Source organism: Eucyclogobius newberryi, unplaced genomic scaffold (assembly GCF_026437365.1).
Source record: "Eucyclogobius newberryi isolate DKJ021-1_F unplaced genomic scaffold, fEucNew1.0.hap1 SCAF_3, whole genome shotgun sequence".
NCBI lineage: Eukaryota > Metazoa > Chordata > Actinopteri > Gobiiformes > Gobiidae > Eucyclogobius > Eucyclogobius newberryi.
The window spans coordinates 15,047,365-15,062,625 of record NW_027315945.1 but is presented as its reverse complement, the minus strand read 5'-3'; the positions used below and the strand labels follow the sequence as shown (position 1 = coordinate 15,062,625).

Here is a 15,261-nt window from a genome sequence, read left to right as displayed (position 1 = left end):
GCGCTCCCTTAGAGATAAGGTGAGGAGCTCGGCCACACGGGGGGAGCTCGGAGTAGAGCCGCTGCTCCTCCACGTCGAGAGGAGCCAGCTGAGGTGGCTCGGGCATCTGTTCCGGATGCCTCCTGGGCGCCTCCCTCGGGAGGTGTTTCGGGCATGTCCCACCGGGAAGAGGCCCCGGGGAAGACCCAGGACACGCTGGAGAGACTATGTCTCTCGGCTGGCCTGGGAACGCCTCGGGATCCCCCCGGAGGAGTTAGAGGAAGTGTCTGGGGAGAAGGAAGTCCCTGCTTAGACTGCTGCCCCTGTGACCTGGCGCCGGATAAAGCGGAAGAAAATGAATGGATGGATGGATGGACAAGCTGATGTAATGTTAGTGTCAGTCCAGAGCTAGAATATATTTTTGTTTTCTCATAAATGAAATACAAAAATAATTATTACAAAAGAATAAATACTGTTGAAATGAAGTGTTTGACACAGTGGTTAATTTGAATACATTTTATTTTAACTAAGTTGATTGTTGATGTTGATTACAGACTGGAAATGTTATTGATAAGCTGATAATGAAATTAACTTGCTGACCAAACGCATGGACAGAATTGCTGTGATTATGGGGAAGACAGATGGCAGCCATCTTGGCCCTTGGGAAGTGAAGAAATAATCAAGAATGAGAGCACATTCCCCTACAGCTTTCTTTTATTAGTTTCTTCTGCAATAAAGCATGTTACACTATGTAGTGCTGTGCTGGCGACAGGGCCTTTCTGTGTACACCGTGAGACCTCCAGATAACACCTTCAATATGGCGGATATACACCAACACACACACACAAAAAAATCATTTATAACATTGTTGGAATGCAACAATATTAGATATCGAATACTGGTAGCTTTTTTTAAATAGTGCTATTTGAAGATTACTGCCGACGAAGATTTACTGAATTCACCCAAATAAGTAACATAAAGACTAAAAGCTTACTACATTTGTGAAATAATTTGTCGGTGCAGATTGAATTGGTTGGGCCACATCTCCAAGCGCATTACAATCGAAGAACACCAAGATTCTTGCTAACCTAAACACACCAGGAGAAGGAGACCACCTAAAAAACAATATGCGTTGAAGGATCTGAAACTGATGGGGAATAACAGAAGAATGAACAAATGTACCAAAATGTGACACAATGATGGGATGTTATACTTTCTGTAGAGGACATTATATTATGCCTTCATTTTGATCTGATTTCAAACTTCTCCCCCCTTATTCCGATCTTGAAAAAACTGGCCCAACCTCAAAGTGACTACAGACACGCTTCAAGGCCTGCTCAAGCTTCCCATTTCCTTGTATAGATCAGCCGGTGGTAATGTCTGTTGAACGTCAGTTTGCCCACAACTGTGCCCATTGCCTAAGGCCTGTTTGAGACCTGTTCAGTATCACAGAGTGTTCTCCTTCACTTCAGCAGCCAGAGAAGAGAGACGCACTCCTTCTGCAGCCCGTGACAGCATTATTCACGACCAGATGGACACCCTGATAGAGGACATGTGTCAGGCTGTGTTATGGTTGCTTAGGAGAATGGTGGATGCTGGCTCTGAGCTGCTTAAAGGTGAATCAGCAGTCATGCACTTAAACGGCACTGGGATGCTATAGGAAGGAAATGGACCCAGGAGGGGATTGGCTATGAGTAAACGCAAGGTCATTCGTGGGTGTACAGTTAGGGGTTTAAAAAGCAAGATCACTTTCACAACTCCTTAGAGTTGTGAAAGTGATCTTGCTTTTTAAACCCCACGACTGCTGAATGAAAAGTTAAATCAGTTAAAACCTTGAATCTTGAATCTTAGTTACTAGGCGGCCAGGTGACACAAGCACTCTTGCCTCGCAAAAAGGTTCCGGGTTCAACTCCCAAGCATTTCTGTGTGGAGTTTTGCATGTTTCGCTCTTTGTCTGGATGGGTTTCTCCCAAACACCCAGATTTCCCTCATCAACTCAAAACATGCACAATGTACAATCCTCCATGGGTGTGCATGGTGAAAATGAAGTGTACACTAACCTTACTAGGTATAGCCTGGGTTTAGTTTTGCTTGAAACTAATCTTGATCCTGGTTAGCCCTGGTTTATATATTGATGCATATCATCTCAAATTCGGTTTAAGTCCTGGGTCAGATCTGGTTAAAGTCAAGGTCACAAATGCTTGTTTTTATTTTTCTCAGCAAAAGAGCCAATTTGGCTTTGCTTCTTACCCTTTTTCTCTTGCTTGACTTTTTCTGTTTTGCTCCGCTGAATGGGAAGAGCATGAATTGATAACCTTGTGAATCTCAACAGAGTCCGGCAAATCATTGCGGTAAATCTTGCCCCAGCACATTAAACATGTCCGCAGGCTCTGTCTGTCAGATTTTTCTCTTTTACTTTTTCACAACCCTTCTCTCTCTCTGGGTTCTGCCCTACTACTTTGCTCTTGCGTGTCTTTGAGAGCGTCCAACTTTGCAAAAGCTTGTTTTCATGATCTAAAAATGAATTACTGCTAATTAAGGGTTGTTTGCACTTCATAAATAAAGTGGATTCAAGCTTATTACTCCACAGCACACTTGTTTTACAGGCCAGAGAGCGTCAATAAGCGACTTAGGCAGTTCTACAGTAAATACTGAAAAAATCTATCCTCGATTTTCTTCCTCCTTTTTTAAACTGGTCTAAACCATCTTTTGGCACCCATCCAATAGAGAGCTTGGCCAATTTCTATGTGATATATTGGCAGCTGCTGTTATCTCTTGACTGATAGCACTTGTGCAAAAGGTAAACAGCAAACAGAAAGTGTGGCTCTATGATAATCTAAAGCTTACTAAATATAAAATGTAATAGGATAAGGCACTTACTTAATGCAGGAATTATTGCACACAGGGGCTTTATCTATGCCAGACACAGCCACTTATAAGAGATGCATTTTCATTTTTCGCAGATAGAGACTCATTGGAGACCTCTCGCATTGTTGTCCGCCTTCTGAAAATCTCCATCTGATTTCCCGAAAGATAGCACATGCTGCTTTGACTGGCAATTTTTCAACATCCGACACTCTCATCAAAGCAAAGTTATTAACAGAGATGAGAATCAAGAAGCATTCTAAAAGGCAAGCGGAAGAATAGCCATGCACTGAGTGGGAGTTAAACTCTCCGTCTTAAAGAAGGTTTGGATAAAAGCAACAGGAAAAAAGTCACTATGTTTACATGGGGAGTTCAGTTGGATTACAATCAATGTCTTGGTTAAGGATTTCTCTCTGAGCAGATCTATCGCACAGAATGAAACAACTTATTCCACAGTCTTGTTTTGGCTTGATTGCATTTATGTGAAGATATACAAACAGAAAACTATCTAAAATAATGTATGAAATGAGTGTTATACTTGGATGAAACTATATACCTTCATTGCGTCAGTCCAAGGCCTGAACTAATAATTTGGTGTTAGTAATAATTTCACATAGAAAAATATTGGGAAATTGCATACCTGCCAAATGTTCATAACAGGGCTGAAGTTATTACAAAAAAAGCTTTGATTATAATTTTATGTCCTTATGATTTGTTTGATTTACATAATCAATTCAAACCGTGTGAATCTGTGGTGCACGGTGGGCACAAAACTACTTGTGGCGCTTGTTTCACAGTCGTTTTCGCGTTGCACCTAAAGCACAGCAAAGGAAAAGGCGGTTTTAAACTCACATGTGTGTCTATGGAGTGGAGTTGTGTTGTGTGAAAGAACACGCAACAGAAAGTCTGCACAAAGAACAGCACATGGAGCTAATGCTGCAAAATAACTGCAAAAGAATCCTCTGAAGAGCTGCAGAGTTAAGTTTTAATAACACCAGTGAGTGTTTCTTATCTTAAGTGATGTGACATAAAATGCATTTTAATTCATAGGATAACTGTTGTTCAGATCTGTTCAGAAAAAAAATATGTAATGTCGTTATTTCAAGTATAAATTCCTTATTTCTGATTAGTGTAATTCTATTGTTTTTCTATTGTATTCTATCTTTTGTTTTAAAAGTATTTCATGTTTTTAAGAATAATTTTACGAAATGTACACAAAAAAAAGTTAACCCAATTAATCAAAGAGAATAATCAATAGATTACTCAATAATTAAAATAATCAATAGCCGCAGCCCTAGTCCATAACTCACTTCACGTCCTCTTCTTTCGGATGTTGTCCATCTAAAACCTTTTTGATGCTGATCAAATAATTCATTCATAGAAAACGCGGTCTACTAAGGCACCATTGACAAAAATCTCAATTAAACTAAACGTCAAAAAGCCTACATCCCTACCAATGTTAATGTCTCTACTTCCTTGACAGAGTGAGCTATACTTGTTGCACTTGCTTGCTGACGGAGGGCACACCTATACAGCACAACCCATTCATCACAACACCTCTGCTGTACTGTGTGGTCACCTACACAGCACTCGTCCTCCTTTCGCCGTCTTTATCAACCTCTGTCACCATCAATCTTTTTGTCTCCTCCACGCCTTACCCTGTACTTTTAGCTTCAGATCCACCTCCTTAAATCTCAAAGTTCTTTCCCTCATCCTTTTTTTCCACTCTTCTAAATCCGTCATTGGCGCTGAGGGAGGCTTGGTCTCCACAACTCTCTGTCTTTTACCCCTTTCATTTTCAGAGCTAAAATCCTACAATCATTCAGTCGTTTGTTGGGCTCCCTCTCTGACTGACTTTCTCCACCCGTTTTCCAGCGCACTGCTCCACTGATCTGTGACTCTACCCAAGGCGCCTCCCCTCCCCTTCGCCTCTGCTCTTTTATACACTGTGCAGCCAGCCGTCTTTTTCCCCACTGCGCTGCTCTCCTTGGCTCTTCCCCATGACCCTATCAGTCCTGCGGTGCCACGGTTAAGCCTGGTCACTCTTCATCAGCTCGCCTCGACTGGACACACAGACCTCCCAAGGGTAAAGGGGAAATAGTATCTTGTTGGCAGCCTCCAAGCCACACCATTGACCACCTCGCACAAGTTTAAGTCCTTCCTGATCCTTTTGCTCTCCCGGATGAACAGCTCATTACCACTGGTGCGCCGATGTTCCCTCTATCTTGACTCAGCTACAGCCGAATGGAGTGTGTATTAGTCGTCATACTAGCAAATGTTTCAGACTTTTCAAATGTTGTGCCATTTAAGAAGTCTAAACCAAAAACTATTACCAATTGTTTTTTGTAGCAGCCGTGTAAAATCAAACGAAATTTTCTTTTAATATAGCCAATTTCTGGTTTCTATAACAGATTATTATTGAGCTTTAAAGCAGATTCTTCAACAGTGTGGACTCTTCTTCCAAAGTGAGATCGATCTACTTCATCAATACAGTAGAACATTTCGACTTATAAGTGCAACAGAGAGTGATTGAGTAAAGAATACTGCAATTGTGCAATAAGTGAGGATAGTGTGTCATTCTTAAACCATTCAATTAAACAGCTTTGGCACTCAACTCAACTGTATAGTTGGTAAAGCTCTCTGTTCAGATCTGTCACACAGTGCGCCGGTTGAGCAAGGTCACTTTGGTCAGTTTACCTCCACTGAACACATGGACTTCCCATGGGTAAACAAACACCAACTTTGGGAAACTTCTACCACTTTGACCATCTCACTTGAGTTTAAGTCACATTTGTGCTCTTTAATGAGCACCTTAGACACACATCGCTCCAATCCCTCTGCCCTCTTGTGAGTCCAAAGCTTTTCCTGATGGAATGTTTGGAATTCATCAGGCGGGCAGAGTACACAGTCTTCAATTTTAGCCACTTGCCCTTTTCGGCTCAATCAGACAGCCTCTCTCTTCCACTTCTAGCCAGCGAGGGACTTCATTCCGGTGCCAGGGCGCCGATAATCACCTTGGTAACCGGCGTTAGCAGAGGCCGCTGTCTGGCCATGTTAGTGCTGGGCCCTGCGGGAGCCGCTAAAGCAGGTGTCACAGCAGTGAGGGAGGGTGTTAAACAAGCCCTGGGCTGAGCAGGAGGCACAATTGTTTACTTTTTTGGTCATGGAGACCATGGCACAAATAGCAAAGAATGTTCACCCGGTAGCTTTTGTGTTTTAATGTTTTTTCTCACAGGGGGATGCCCTTTCTGTGTCAATCCACCTCACTGTCCACATTGCAAGTGGAGCTTGAGCACCTTGACAAGAGTACCATCTGCTTTGAGAGTAGAAGTATCAGGGCACACTATGTCAGCCAATAAAAAAGTCAATGAGTGGTACTGGGGTCAGATGAGTTCAGAGTTTGGTATGAGTAACTCTAGAAGAAGTGTTTCACCGCACTTCAGGGAACATAGTAGTCCAGATTATCCGGTCAATTGATAATAGTGATTATTTAGGTCATAATATAATCTTAAGAACTAATCAAATATAATTGTGACTAGTTTAGAAGCAAAACTAAGGGGTTTTAATTCAATCTATAATCAAAAAAAATACATCTAGATATAAAGTACTTTTTATCTGGTTGTTTTTGCCATTCAGACTATTTCATAAAACTGGCCACAAATTTGACACAGTAATAATCATGAATAATAGTTGAATCATGATCTCACATTGTAACCCTAAAATTTGACTTCCCTGACGATATTATTTATTGCTGCACACCAAATTAACTTGACATTTGCTTATGAAACTGACCAGTAGGCCTGTATTCGAGAAAATAAATTCTTGGTTGATTAAAAACGCTTGGCTAAAAAGTCGACGTGGCACAAGCTCTCAAAAAGATTAAGTATCTCTAGGTATCTGATCCAAACTGTACTCACAAGACGGCTCAGGAGTTCGTGCAAAAAACATTATTTATATAGAAAGCAATGGATTTAAATGTAACAAGTCCTTCTTAATTCTCCAAATCAAGAAATGAGTTGACCAATACAAATTTTGATCGACTAAGACACCATTGACCGATTCATCGACTAAACATACAGCCCTACTGACCAGTACTGAAGGAACCTGTTTAAGACCACAATGTTGTTGTTTACACATCAACAGGAGGTTGGGCAGTAGCTTTGAAAATACTGCCAACTCAGAGGTCAAAAGGGCGTAGCATAAAAAGCTCCATATCCACACCATGCCAGTCCTGTCGGGTGGAGTCAAGCCAGCTGGATTGATTGGCGGGCCTCTTGCGCCAGCTAATGGAAGACATGTCCTTGGCATCCCACTCAGCATAAAAAAAAAAGAAAAAAAAAAAAACTTTAACCAGCAAAGTTGGTGAAATGCCAGTTGTTCTCCGAGAGAGCGACACATAAGGACGACATAGATCACCATTATGATAATCACAAGCGGCACTGTCTGGGGAATAGTAATGGGAAGGAGATGAGGTGGCAGCTATAAAGAGTGTTTCGACATTAGCGCTGGCCTGATTGGATTGACAGAAGTTTTGCTAATGGACAATTAAACAAATGGTCAAATGAGATATAGGGTTTAGAGTAGCAATTTTTCTTAGCGTAGCCCTTACTTTATTATTGTGCCCAGAGGATCTTGTTTAGACATTAACCTTTTTAAGAAACAGCTAAATAACGGCATGCTTTGAATTTCAAACAGGCATAAAGTATATACAGGCAAGCTATGCCTTGAAAAAGACTCCCTACCCTAGAGCAGCATAATTGAATGTAAAAATACAACTCTCCCTGGACTAAATCTGAGACGCTGTGGGGCCTTATGGAGATGCAATCACTGACTAGAACAATTCAGAAGTAAAAGAGAGCTATGGATCGCTTTGAAGACCGTGGGGCAGATTAGCGCATAATTACGGTAAAATACATCACCTACACTAAACGGTTGGGTCCAGGAAAAGTTCAGCTTGTGAATAATAGAGCACTAGAAGCCCACTGGAGGATAAAACCTAGTCTATAAGGTGTGGGAGTCTTAGAGATGGGAGTGAGCCAAGAAGAAACAGGCTTTGGTTTGTTTATGCACAAGCAGCTGGTTAGTAGAGATAATGGGACGCAGTGGAAGAGGGCGAGTTTGAACCTGCCATTTCAAGGCATTTGCACGGTATCTGATCGGACGTTATTTGGTCGGACTCCATATAGCTAAGGAGTTGAGCGCAATGGAGCCAAAGTCAATGAGTCATCACTTAAATCAGAATAATCATAGGCTGGGATTGGCGACAAAGTACATTTCACCAACACGGTTAATATACATGTTGACAGGCCATTCGCTAACTACAGTTTCTTGCCATCTTGCTTGCTATGAATTGAAATTGCCAATTGCACTTTGACTTGAATATTCCATAGATGTGTTCAAATGCAGAATATTTAACTCTTTCATGATTCCAACTGCCAAAATTGTCAGGAAACTAGATAAAAATCATACAATTCCAATGCCTAGGGTGTCATACAAACAAAACGTATACATGCATATCAAAACAAGATCAACTTTTGCTCTAGTTAATAATTCTCTGACAAGTTTATTTTAAATGGAGGGGGGCGGGTAAAAATCCTCCCAGGCTTGGATCAAAGAATGAGTTGGCTGGTGGGGGAGACTTGTGCAGTCTGTTGGAGAACAAAGGAAGATGCTGAAATGCTGAAATAGCATAATGTGTACAATGAACTCTGCTACAAGGCAAACTGCCTCTGATCCATCAAAATGTGAAATTCAATGAGTATCGGTATGAGAAACTATGCAATTCAGTGCAAAGTGTACTATGTAACTTTTCTGGTGGTAGGTCGGCTAAGCTCCTCCATATGAATTTAAACTTATCTAGCTTCATAGACTCAAGCAGGTGACACAATCAGGACAAGCTACAGATCAGATCTATGGAGCGGTGACCCCTCTAACAATAGTGCATGTTTTGAAGGTATATTTTGCAATACAAACAACTCCAATTTAAATCATGCTGGATAAATGCATTTAATGGCAAACCAAGTAACACTTACAGTAACAGTGCACATTTGAAAAGGATTCATGTTAAGTGGGAGGAATAAGTATGTGTATCTTTGACCGTCTGACCATGTGTATAATTATTCTTTAATTATTTTTTTTTATTTCACTTGACGGTGATGTTTACATGGCAGAACTGTGAATTAATGTGTCATAGATTTATTCAATAACTGCTTTGTGCGATGTGTGTGTGTATTTTTGGCATATAGACGCATATACAACAAGCTTATAATTGGTTTTCAAATCTCCTCCCACAAGTCCACGTTCACAACTGCTGCCATTTTTCACCGCACCAGAGCATCGGCCAAGGTCCAAAACAACGTGTTGGCGAACAAGCTCCAGAACGGATGGCTCTCGCATCGCACACGCATTGGAATAAACAAATAGAGGTGATTTAATGCCCCGCGGTGATAAGGCAGGTGGTAATGGTGGCGTATAGGAAAGGATAAGAGAGGAGAGGGAATTGATGGAATATGGGTGGCTGCGATTAGGAGAAAGAGGTGGAGACAGAGGCATTAGTAACTGTATGTAGGGTGCAAGTTTGGCGCATCAGCCCACCCCTGCTAAGTCACGCTCGAAGCAAGCGCCAACCCACAGAGAAGAAGTAATCCCACATATGTGCAGGTCCCTGAGGCCTGGCCCTCAGACACACTGTGAAGTCTTTCTTCTCATGATTTCTACCCGCTCACGCTGATCAACATCCGTGCATCTTTTTTATCTTATAGGGTTTGCATTCCAGCTTTTTTTCCTCCATGTGGCATAAAAAAGTGTTTGATTTTGTATAAGCTAATCTATGACAGTTACAGACACACAGTATATTTATTATTACCATAATATTGACTTAATAGTCATTGGAAAAAAATGTAGTGACATGCACTCATCTTGGAATAATGGATGTTGAATACAGTCATTGTGTCTTCGGGCAAGACACTTCTGCCCGGTTTTCTTTTTTCTTTTTTTCCATGTACCAAATTAAAACTTTCATCTTATTTTTAGAAATGTAAATTTAAAAAAACATTAAAATTATCATTATCCTGTCAATTTCAGTATCCAGCATTATTAAAAATGCTTGACTGGTGGGCCAATTGCTTTATACCGTAGAAAAAGAGAAGCATAAAAGACTAGCTTGTCGAAATTTAAAACAAGCACAAATCTTCACGCCTTTCTTCTCCTCCCTCAGCCGTTCTCTGTGCATCTGTCCATCTTTGGTGTGTACAAAGGCCATGTCCCCCAGCTGTGCCGTCTTCACAGCGCCCTCTCAATCCATGTCGTCCGTCTATCCTCCCAATCAATTCTGTCCAACACAATCCGTGCATGATAACAAGCCACCAGCCCCCATCCCCTCCCCCGTTTTTGTCTCCTTATTGCTCTCCTGTAGATTAGCCAAGTCTGTTTGCGCACGGACCATGAAAAGCTGGTTTCAGAAATATACTGACTAGTGGTGTTCAAGGGTGTTCCAAAACAAACCACTTTAGGCCTTGTCCACACAGAGCGATATTGTCGCGTTCACTATGTCTCCTGATAACGTTTTTTGTCTTGCAATTGTTCCAAAATAATGATAATTGAGTAACTTTTTATCTTGAAATGATTTTAATATGGGACAATTAGGTGAACATTTCCTCTGTCTTGCCTCCTGCCTCTTGCCTCTTGCCTCTTGCCTCTTGCCTCCTGCCTCCTGCCTCCTGCCTCCTGCCTCCTGCCTCCTGCCTCCTGCCTCCTGCCTCCTGCCTCCTGCCTCCTGCCTCCTGCCTCCTGCCTCTGCAAAGGTCCTTGACAGCACATTGCAGCACACCAAACAACAGGCCAAGGCTTAATTTCTCCTCTAACGGCATAGAAACTGAGTATTTGGCCAAGAGTTTAAGAATACATCTAATACTAACTAATAAAAAGATGGCGGCAAATGAGGCAAAAACACACTTTGTTTGACATCCAATAAGATATGTTACAAACTGTTCAAATGGAACAAGAATGCCACACACCCTTCACACATTTCTGCATGTGTCATTCAGGCCATGTGTTTACTATATCTCATTTGCAACTCAATGGGCTCTCTATTGTCAGTTGGTGGCTTTATTATGCTCTATTCTTCCTCAGTAATTTTTTCATAAATATGTTTCCCTTGCTCATGCCAAAAGCTTCCTGAAAACTGTCTCATTTCTAAATTGCATCACACAGCAGGACATGGACTAACTTCAGTGCATGACTATGAGCTTGGGCTGCTCAATTATGGTAACAATAATAATCACAATGATTGTTCAAACGATATTTAGCTGAGAGAGAAGGTGGGGCATCAGCTTGCCTAAAATGAAAAGAATGAAATGAGAGCGATAATGATGAGAGATGAAATTAAAGCAGGCGACGTATCTCACAGATGTGATCCATGACTAACTTTACTAGTCAAAGAAATGTTTGCTTTGAACGCACTTAATACTAAATGTTGATCTTGATTACTCCATTACACAATTCTACCAAAATAGTAATCGTAATTGTAATTGAAATTTGACTAATGGCACAATCCTATGAGCTTAACTGTACATTTAAGTCAAGTTAAAATTATATACATCACCTGCAAATGTGTTAAAATGTTGTGTCTTTTTAGGGGGGCTGCCTTAATGTGTACAGAACCAGGACATGTAGGTAGTCACCTCAAAATGCTTTTAAACCTTTACTTGATTAAAAAGGATTTAGAAAACAACAATGCTGGACATTTTCAAGCATGTTTTTTATTTGTATATTACAAACAAAAGTAATAACGTGGACATTACACCACAGGCATGCACTGTGCCACTTCTACATCAACCCAACAGTGACTGCTCAGTACCAGACAGGTCATGCCCACTGCTACACCTTACTGTATAACTGTAGATTTGCAGAAAACAAAGCTTACATTTCCTCATCTCTACCCCCTGCCTCCAGCCTCCCTCCACCGCCTGCCCCCCCGTCTCTCCCGGCCCCTGTCAGAGCTTAGATTAACGACGGTGATCAGCGAGCAGCCCCCAGCAGAGCCAGCCTGCAGCTCGGTGCAAAAACCCAGCACTGTCGCCTATGCACCGCGCACTCCGTTCTCTCCCCCTGCTCCCTCTAGTCTTCCAAAAGTGTGTCCTCGAACAGCCATGCAGACACTTCACCAGCTAAGACCGAGATGCAAAACGCCTACATGTGCTCTTGCATATAAATCAGCCTTGGCCACTGCCGTTAGACGAGACACGCGCGCGCTAAGACGCACGAGTGGGAAAGAATCAATAGTTGGTGCGTTGGGGGGTTTTGGATGAGAGGAGCGGGTGCGCACGTGTGTAGAGCGGGCTATATACTACATCACAGCACCGCAGACCGACCTCAACACTTAACCCCATCCCTGCCCCGGGACGCCTTCGACCAAATCCCTCCCCGGCATTACATACAAGAGAATCACTGTGCGCTCGCCTCGTTGTCATTCCCGTTGCGCACCGACGCTCGCGCTTTCTCCCAAACACAACACTCTTCATTATTACGACTTTCCTTTTCCTTTTTCACATGGCATTAATGACCACAAAGCTCGGAAGTTGCCGCGTTGATTCAAAAGCAATAAACGGGAGGTGGAGAGAGCGCGACAATGTAGTGTACCATAAACGGGCTCTGTGCACCAGCGAGGTTAGAGCACAAAGCAACCGCAGGTGTCATTAAAACGGCTTTATTACAGATTGTTTGATTGGAAGTGTGTCCGATAAGGGGACGTCTCAAAGGTCTAATCGGGAGGACTGAACGCGAGCACGCGGGCTATAGTTTCGGAACAAACCAAGGGGCACATTTTACTACAATAATGTGATGTGGACGGAGCCCGGTGCGAGGAGTCGGTGCGTGACCCGCGGCTGCTCCGCCGTGCACTGCGGACATTTGTCGCGAGTGTGGGGGAAACAACGCTTCAGCCAAATCAGCCAAAGTGATGCTGTCATTGAGCCCCCCCCCCCCTCCTCATCCCTCCTCATCCCGTCGGCCCCCAGTTCACTTTTGTTTTGACACGCCGGGGCCGCAGCAGACAACTGTTTTTTGGGGTCTTTCCAGCCCTCCACTTCCGTAAGAACACAATGAATGAGTCACAGTAAAGTAAGTGAGTGAGTAGGGTTGTGGATGTAGTCCAGCTGGGCGCAATAAGGGGGCACAAAGAGGAATACTGACCACAAGCAGAGGCACAGTCCCCCGCAGCAGTTCGCTTTGTTAACTCGGCATAGGTGCACGTGTTATAGAAACAAACAAACAGCAAACACTTCTTTTTTTTCTTTCTTTTTTTGTCACCCCACCACAGCATTCAGGACTTTGCCAAACTTGCACCCGAACAGATAAAACACACTTTCGCAGCAGATAACAGTGTTTTTTGTGGATTGATTGATTGATTGATTGATTGATTGATTTGATTAATTGATTGATTTGATTGCTTACCGGTGCGCACCAGGCAGGCGACGGTCCAGATGGTTAACGGGACACAGTAGTTCCACACGTTTGAGAAAGCCATCGTCGTGGCAGCGGCGGAAGCGGCAGCGGCGGCGGCAGCGGCGGCAGCAGCGTATTCCCCCCCGCGCGTCTTTGTCGGGATCTCTTCCGCGATAAATTCCTCTTCCTCGGAGTAAATCAGACTGACATGAACCCGCAGGTCCACTCGCCGCCCGCGCCTTCCTTCAGCGAGAGTGTGTGGACAGCGCGGAGCGGAGAAGACCAACGGCGTGTGTGAAGTGCCAAGGCGCTGCTCGCGTGCGTAATGACAAGACGCGCTCCGACAGAAAAAAGACCCGCACACGCACACTTTACCCGCGCTCTTTCTCTCTCTCCTGCCGCGGAATGTGCGTGAATATGAGGGCTGGGAATCTCGTTGACTTTTGACAATGTAAATATATTTAAAAATGCTGTCGCGCGGGGGGGGGGGGTTGGTCCATGTGCGTAATGGCCAATGAGAGCGCGCGTAGAGCAGGTGGAGGGTTGTGCCCATGTGGTTGTGGGCGTGGCGATGGGAGAGCGAGGGAAGCACGCGCGCGCGGTGGGGAGTGTATCGAAATGTACAATGTTATCGTGTAATACTAGTGTTATATGTAGTTGATAGTTAAAATGCTTCGAAAAGAGCTGATTGAAAATGAAATGATGTTAAAAGTGATGTAGTAAACATTCAAATAAGCGTATAGGTGATATTTCTGCACTTTTGTGATTCGTTTTGCAGACATTTCACATTCATCTGATAATTAAACCTCCACTAATACTGTATGTTTAAAGACACATTTCTGATGGATTGATATTATTATCATCTGAATATCATTATTGGGATTCCCCCCCAAAAAAATATTGAGCTATTTTTTTTTGTTAGAATTGCACACCTATAATTCTACTATAAATATGACTAATGTGATATTTCAGAAGCAAACAAGTAGGCTAATGTATTTTAAAAGATGAGATGGAGAGGATGAGTAGCGCCGTAATTAGGATGATGAAAAGCAAGCAGATGTTTTTTATTGTTTGAGTGACATAACTGTGCTGATTTATGCCGAGGGAAGGTGTGAGGGATGCGCAATTGTGCCAACGAAAAGGCGGCGTTATGAAGTGTTATGATCCACATCTGTCACAAATCAGACAAGAGATGAATGGGTTTCGGTTCTGAAGGGACGGATCATTGGTCATTAGTGTTCATAATGATGGCTTTGGAGAAGAAAGTCAGCAGGTCTAGTTTTCCCGCATGCACCTGGTTCTGTCCCTCGGCCAATAGACTTGAGTTAGTTCTTAAAAGTTGTTTCAGAGCTATTTTAAGTTCTTGTTGGACTGATATTTCTTTGATCATCTGCTCTAATTGACTTAGTGTGGGAGGGTAGCTGTAGGTTGTGGTGTACATGCACATGATAAACTGGACTGCGCTAAAAAAAAACTGACTCAATTCGTCTTTCCCAGTCGGACTAGTTCTGCTCGAATGAATATGCAAGAGTCAGACTCAAACAGGCAAGCGCAACAACTCCAGAGCAAGGGTGGATGGGAGAGAGTAGTTCTGAAGGAGTTCACAGATTCGGAATGGGTGGAGAGGAACCGAATGACACGTGGGTCATTTGTAAAACTGGGTGGCATTATGGAGGATGTTCGATTGCGTTCGCTAAATCCCATTAAACTTGCCAGGCTTGAACAAGCTCACTAGCAGCGCAGCTACGTTAGTCCTGTTTCAGTCCGATTGATCATTTACATGACATCTGAACACGGACTAGAAGAGGTCGGGATCATTTGCACCAATGGATTTAGGAGAATTGATCGACAGTACCTCAATCTACATGCCCGAGTTTACATGCTCTTTGGACAATCAATTTAAATTGCACTAATCATATATTTTACTTTTAATCTTTTTTGGATCAGATGTTGGCAAAGAGCACTCCAAGATGC

At 42.8% G+C, this 15,261-nt stretch overlaps 1 protein-coding gene across 1 annotated transcript in view; it reads right to left on the bottom strand.

Moving 5' to 3' along the window:
• cadm4 (cell adhesion molecule 4) overlaps window positions 1–13,592 on the bottom strand; it is a 330,325-nt gene extending 316,733 nt beyond the window's left edge. The window contains exon 1 of the mRNA XM_072459938.1: window positions 13,297–13,592. Coding sequence (XP_072316039.1) covers window positions 13,297–13,369 — 73 coding nt within the window. The 5' untranslated portion in view covers window positions 13,370–13,592. The remainder of the gene's footprint in view (window positions 1–13,296) is intronic.
• Between the last annotated feature and the right edge of the window lie 1,669 nt (window positions 13,593–15,261).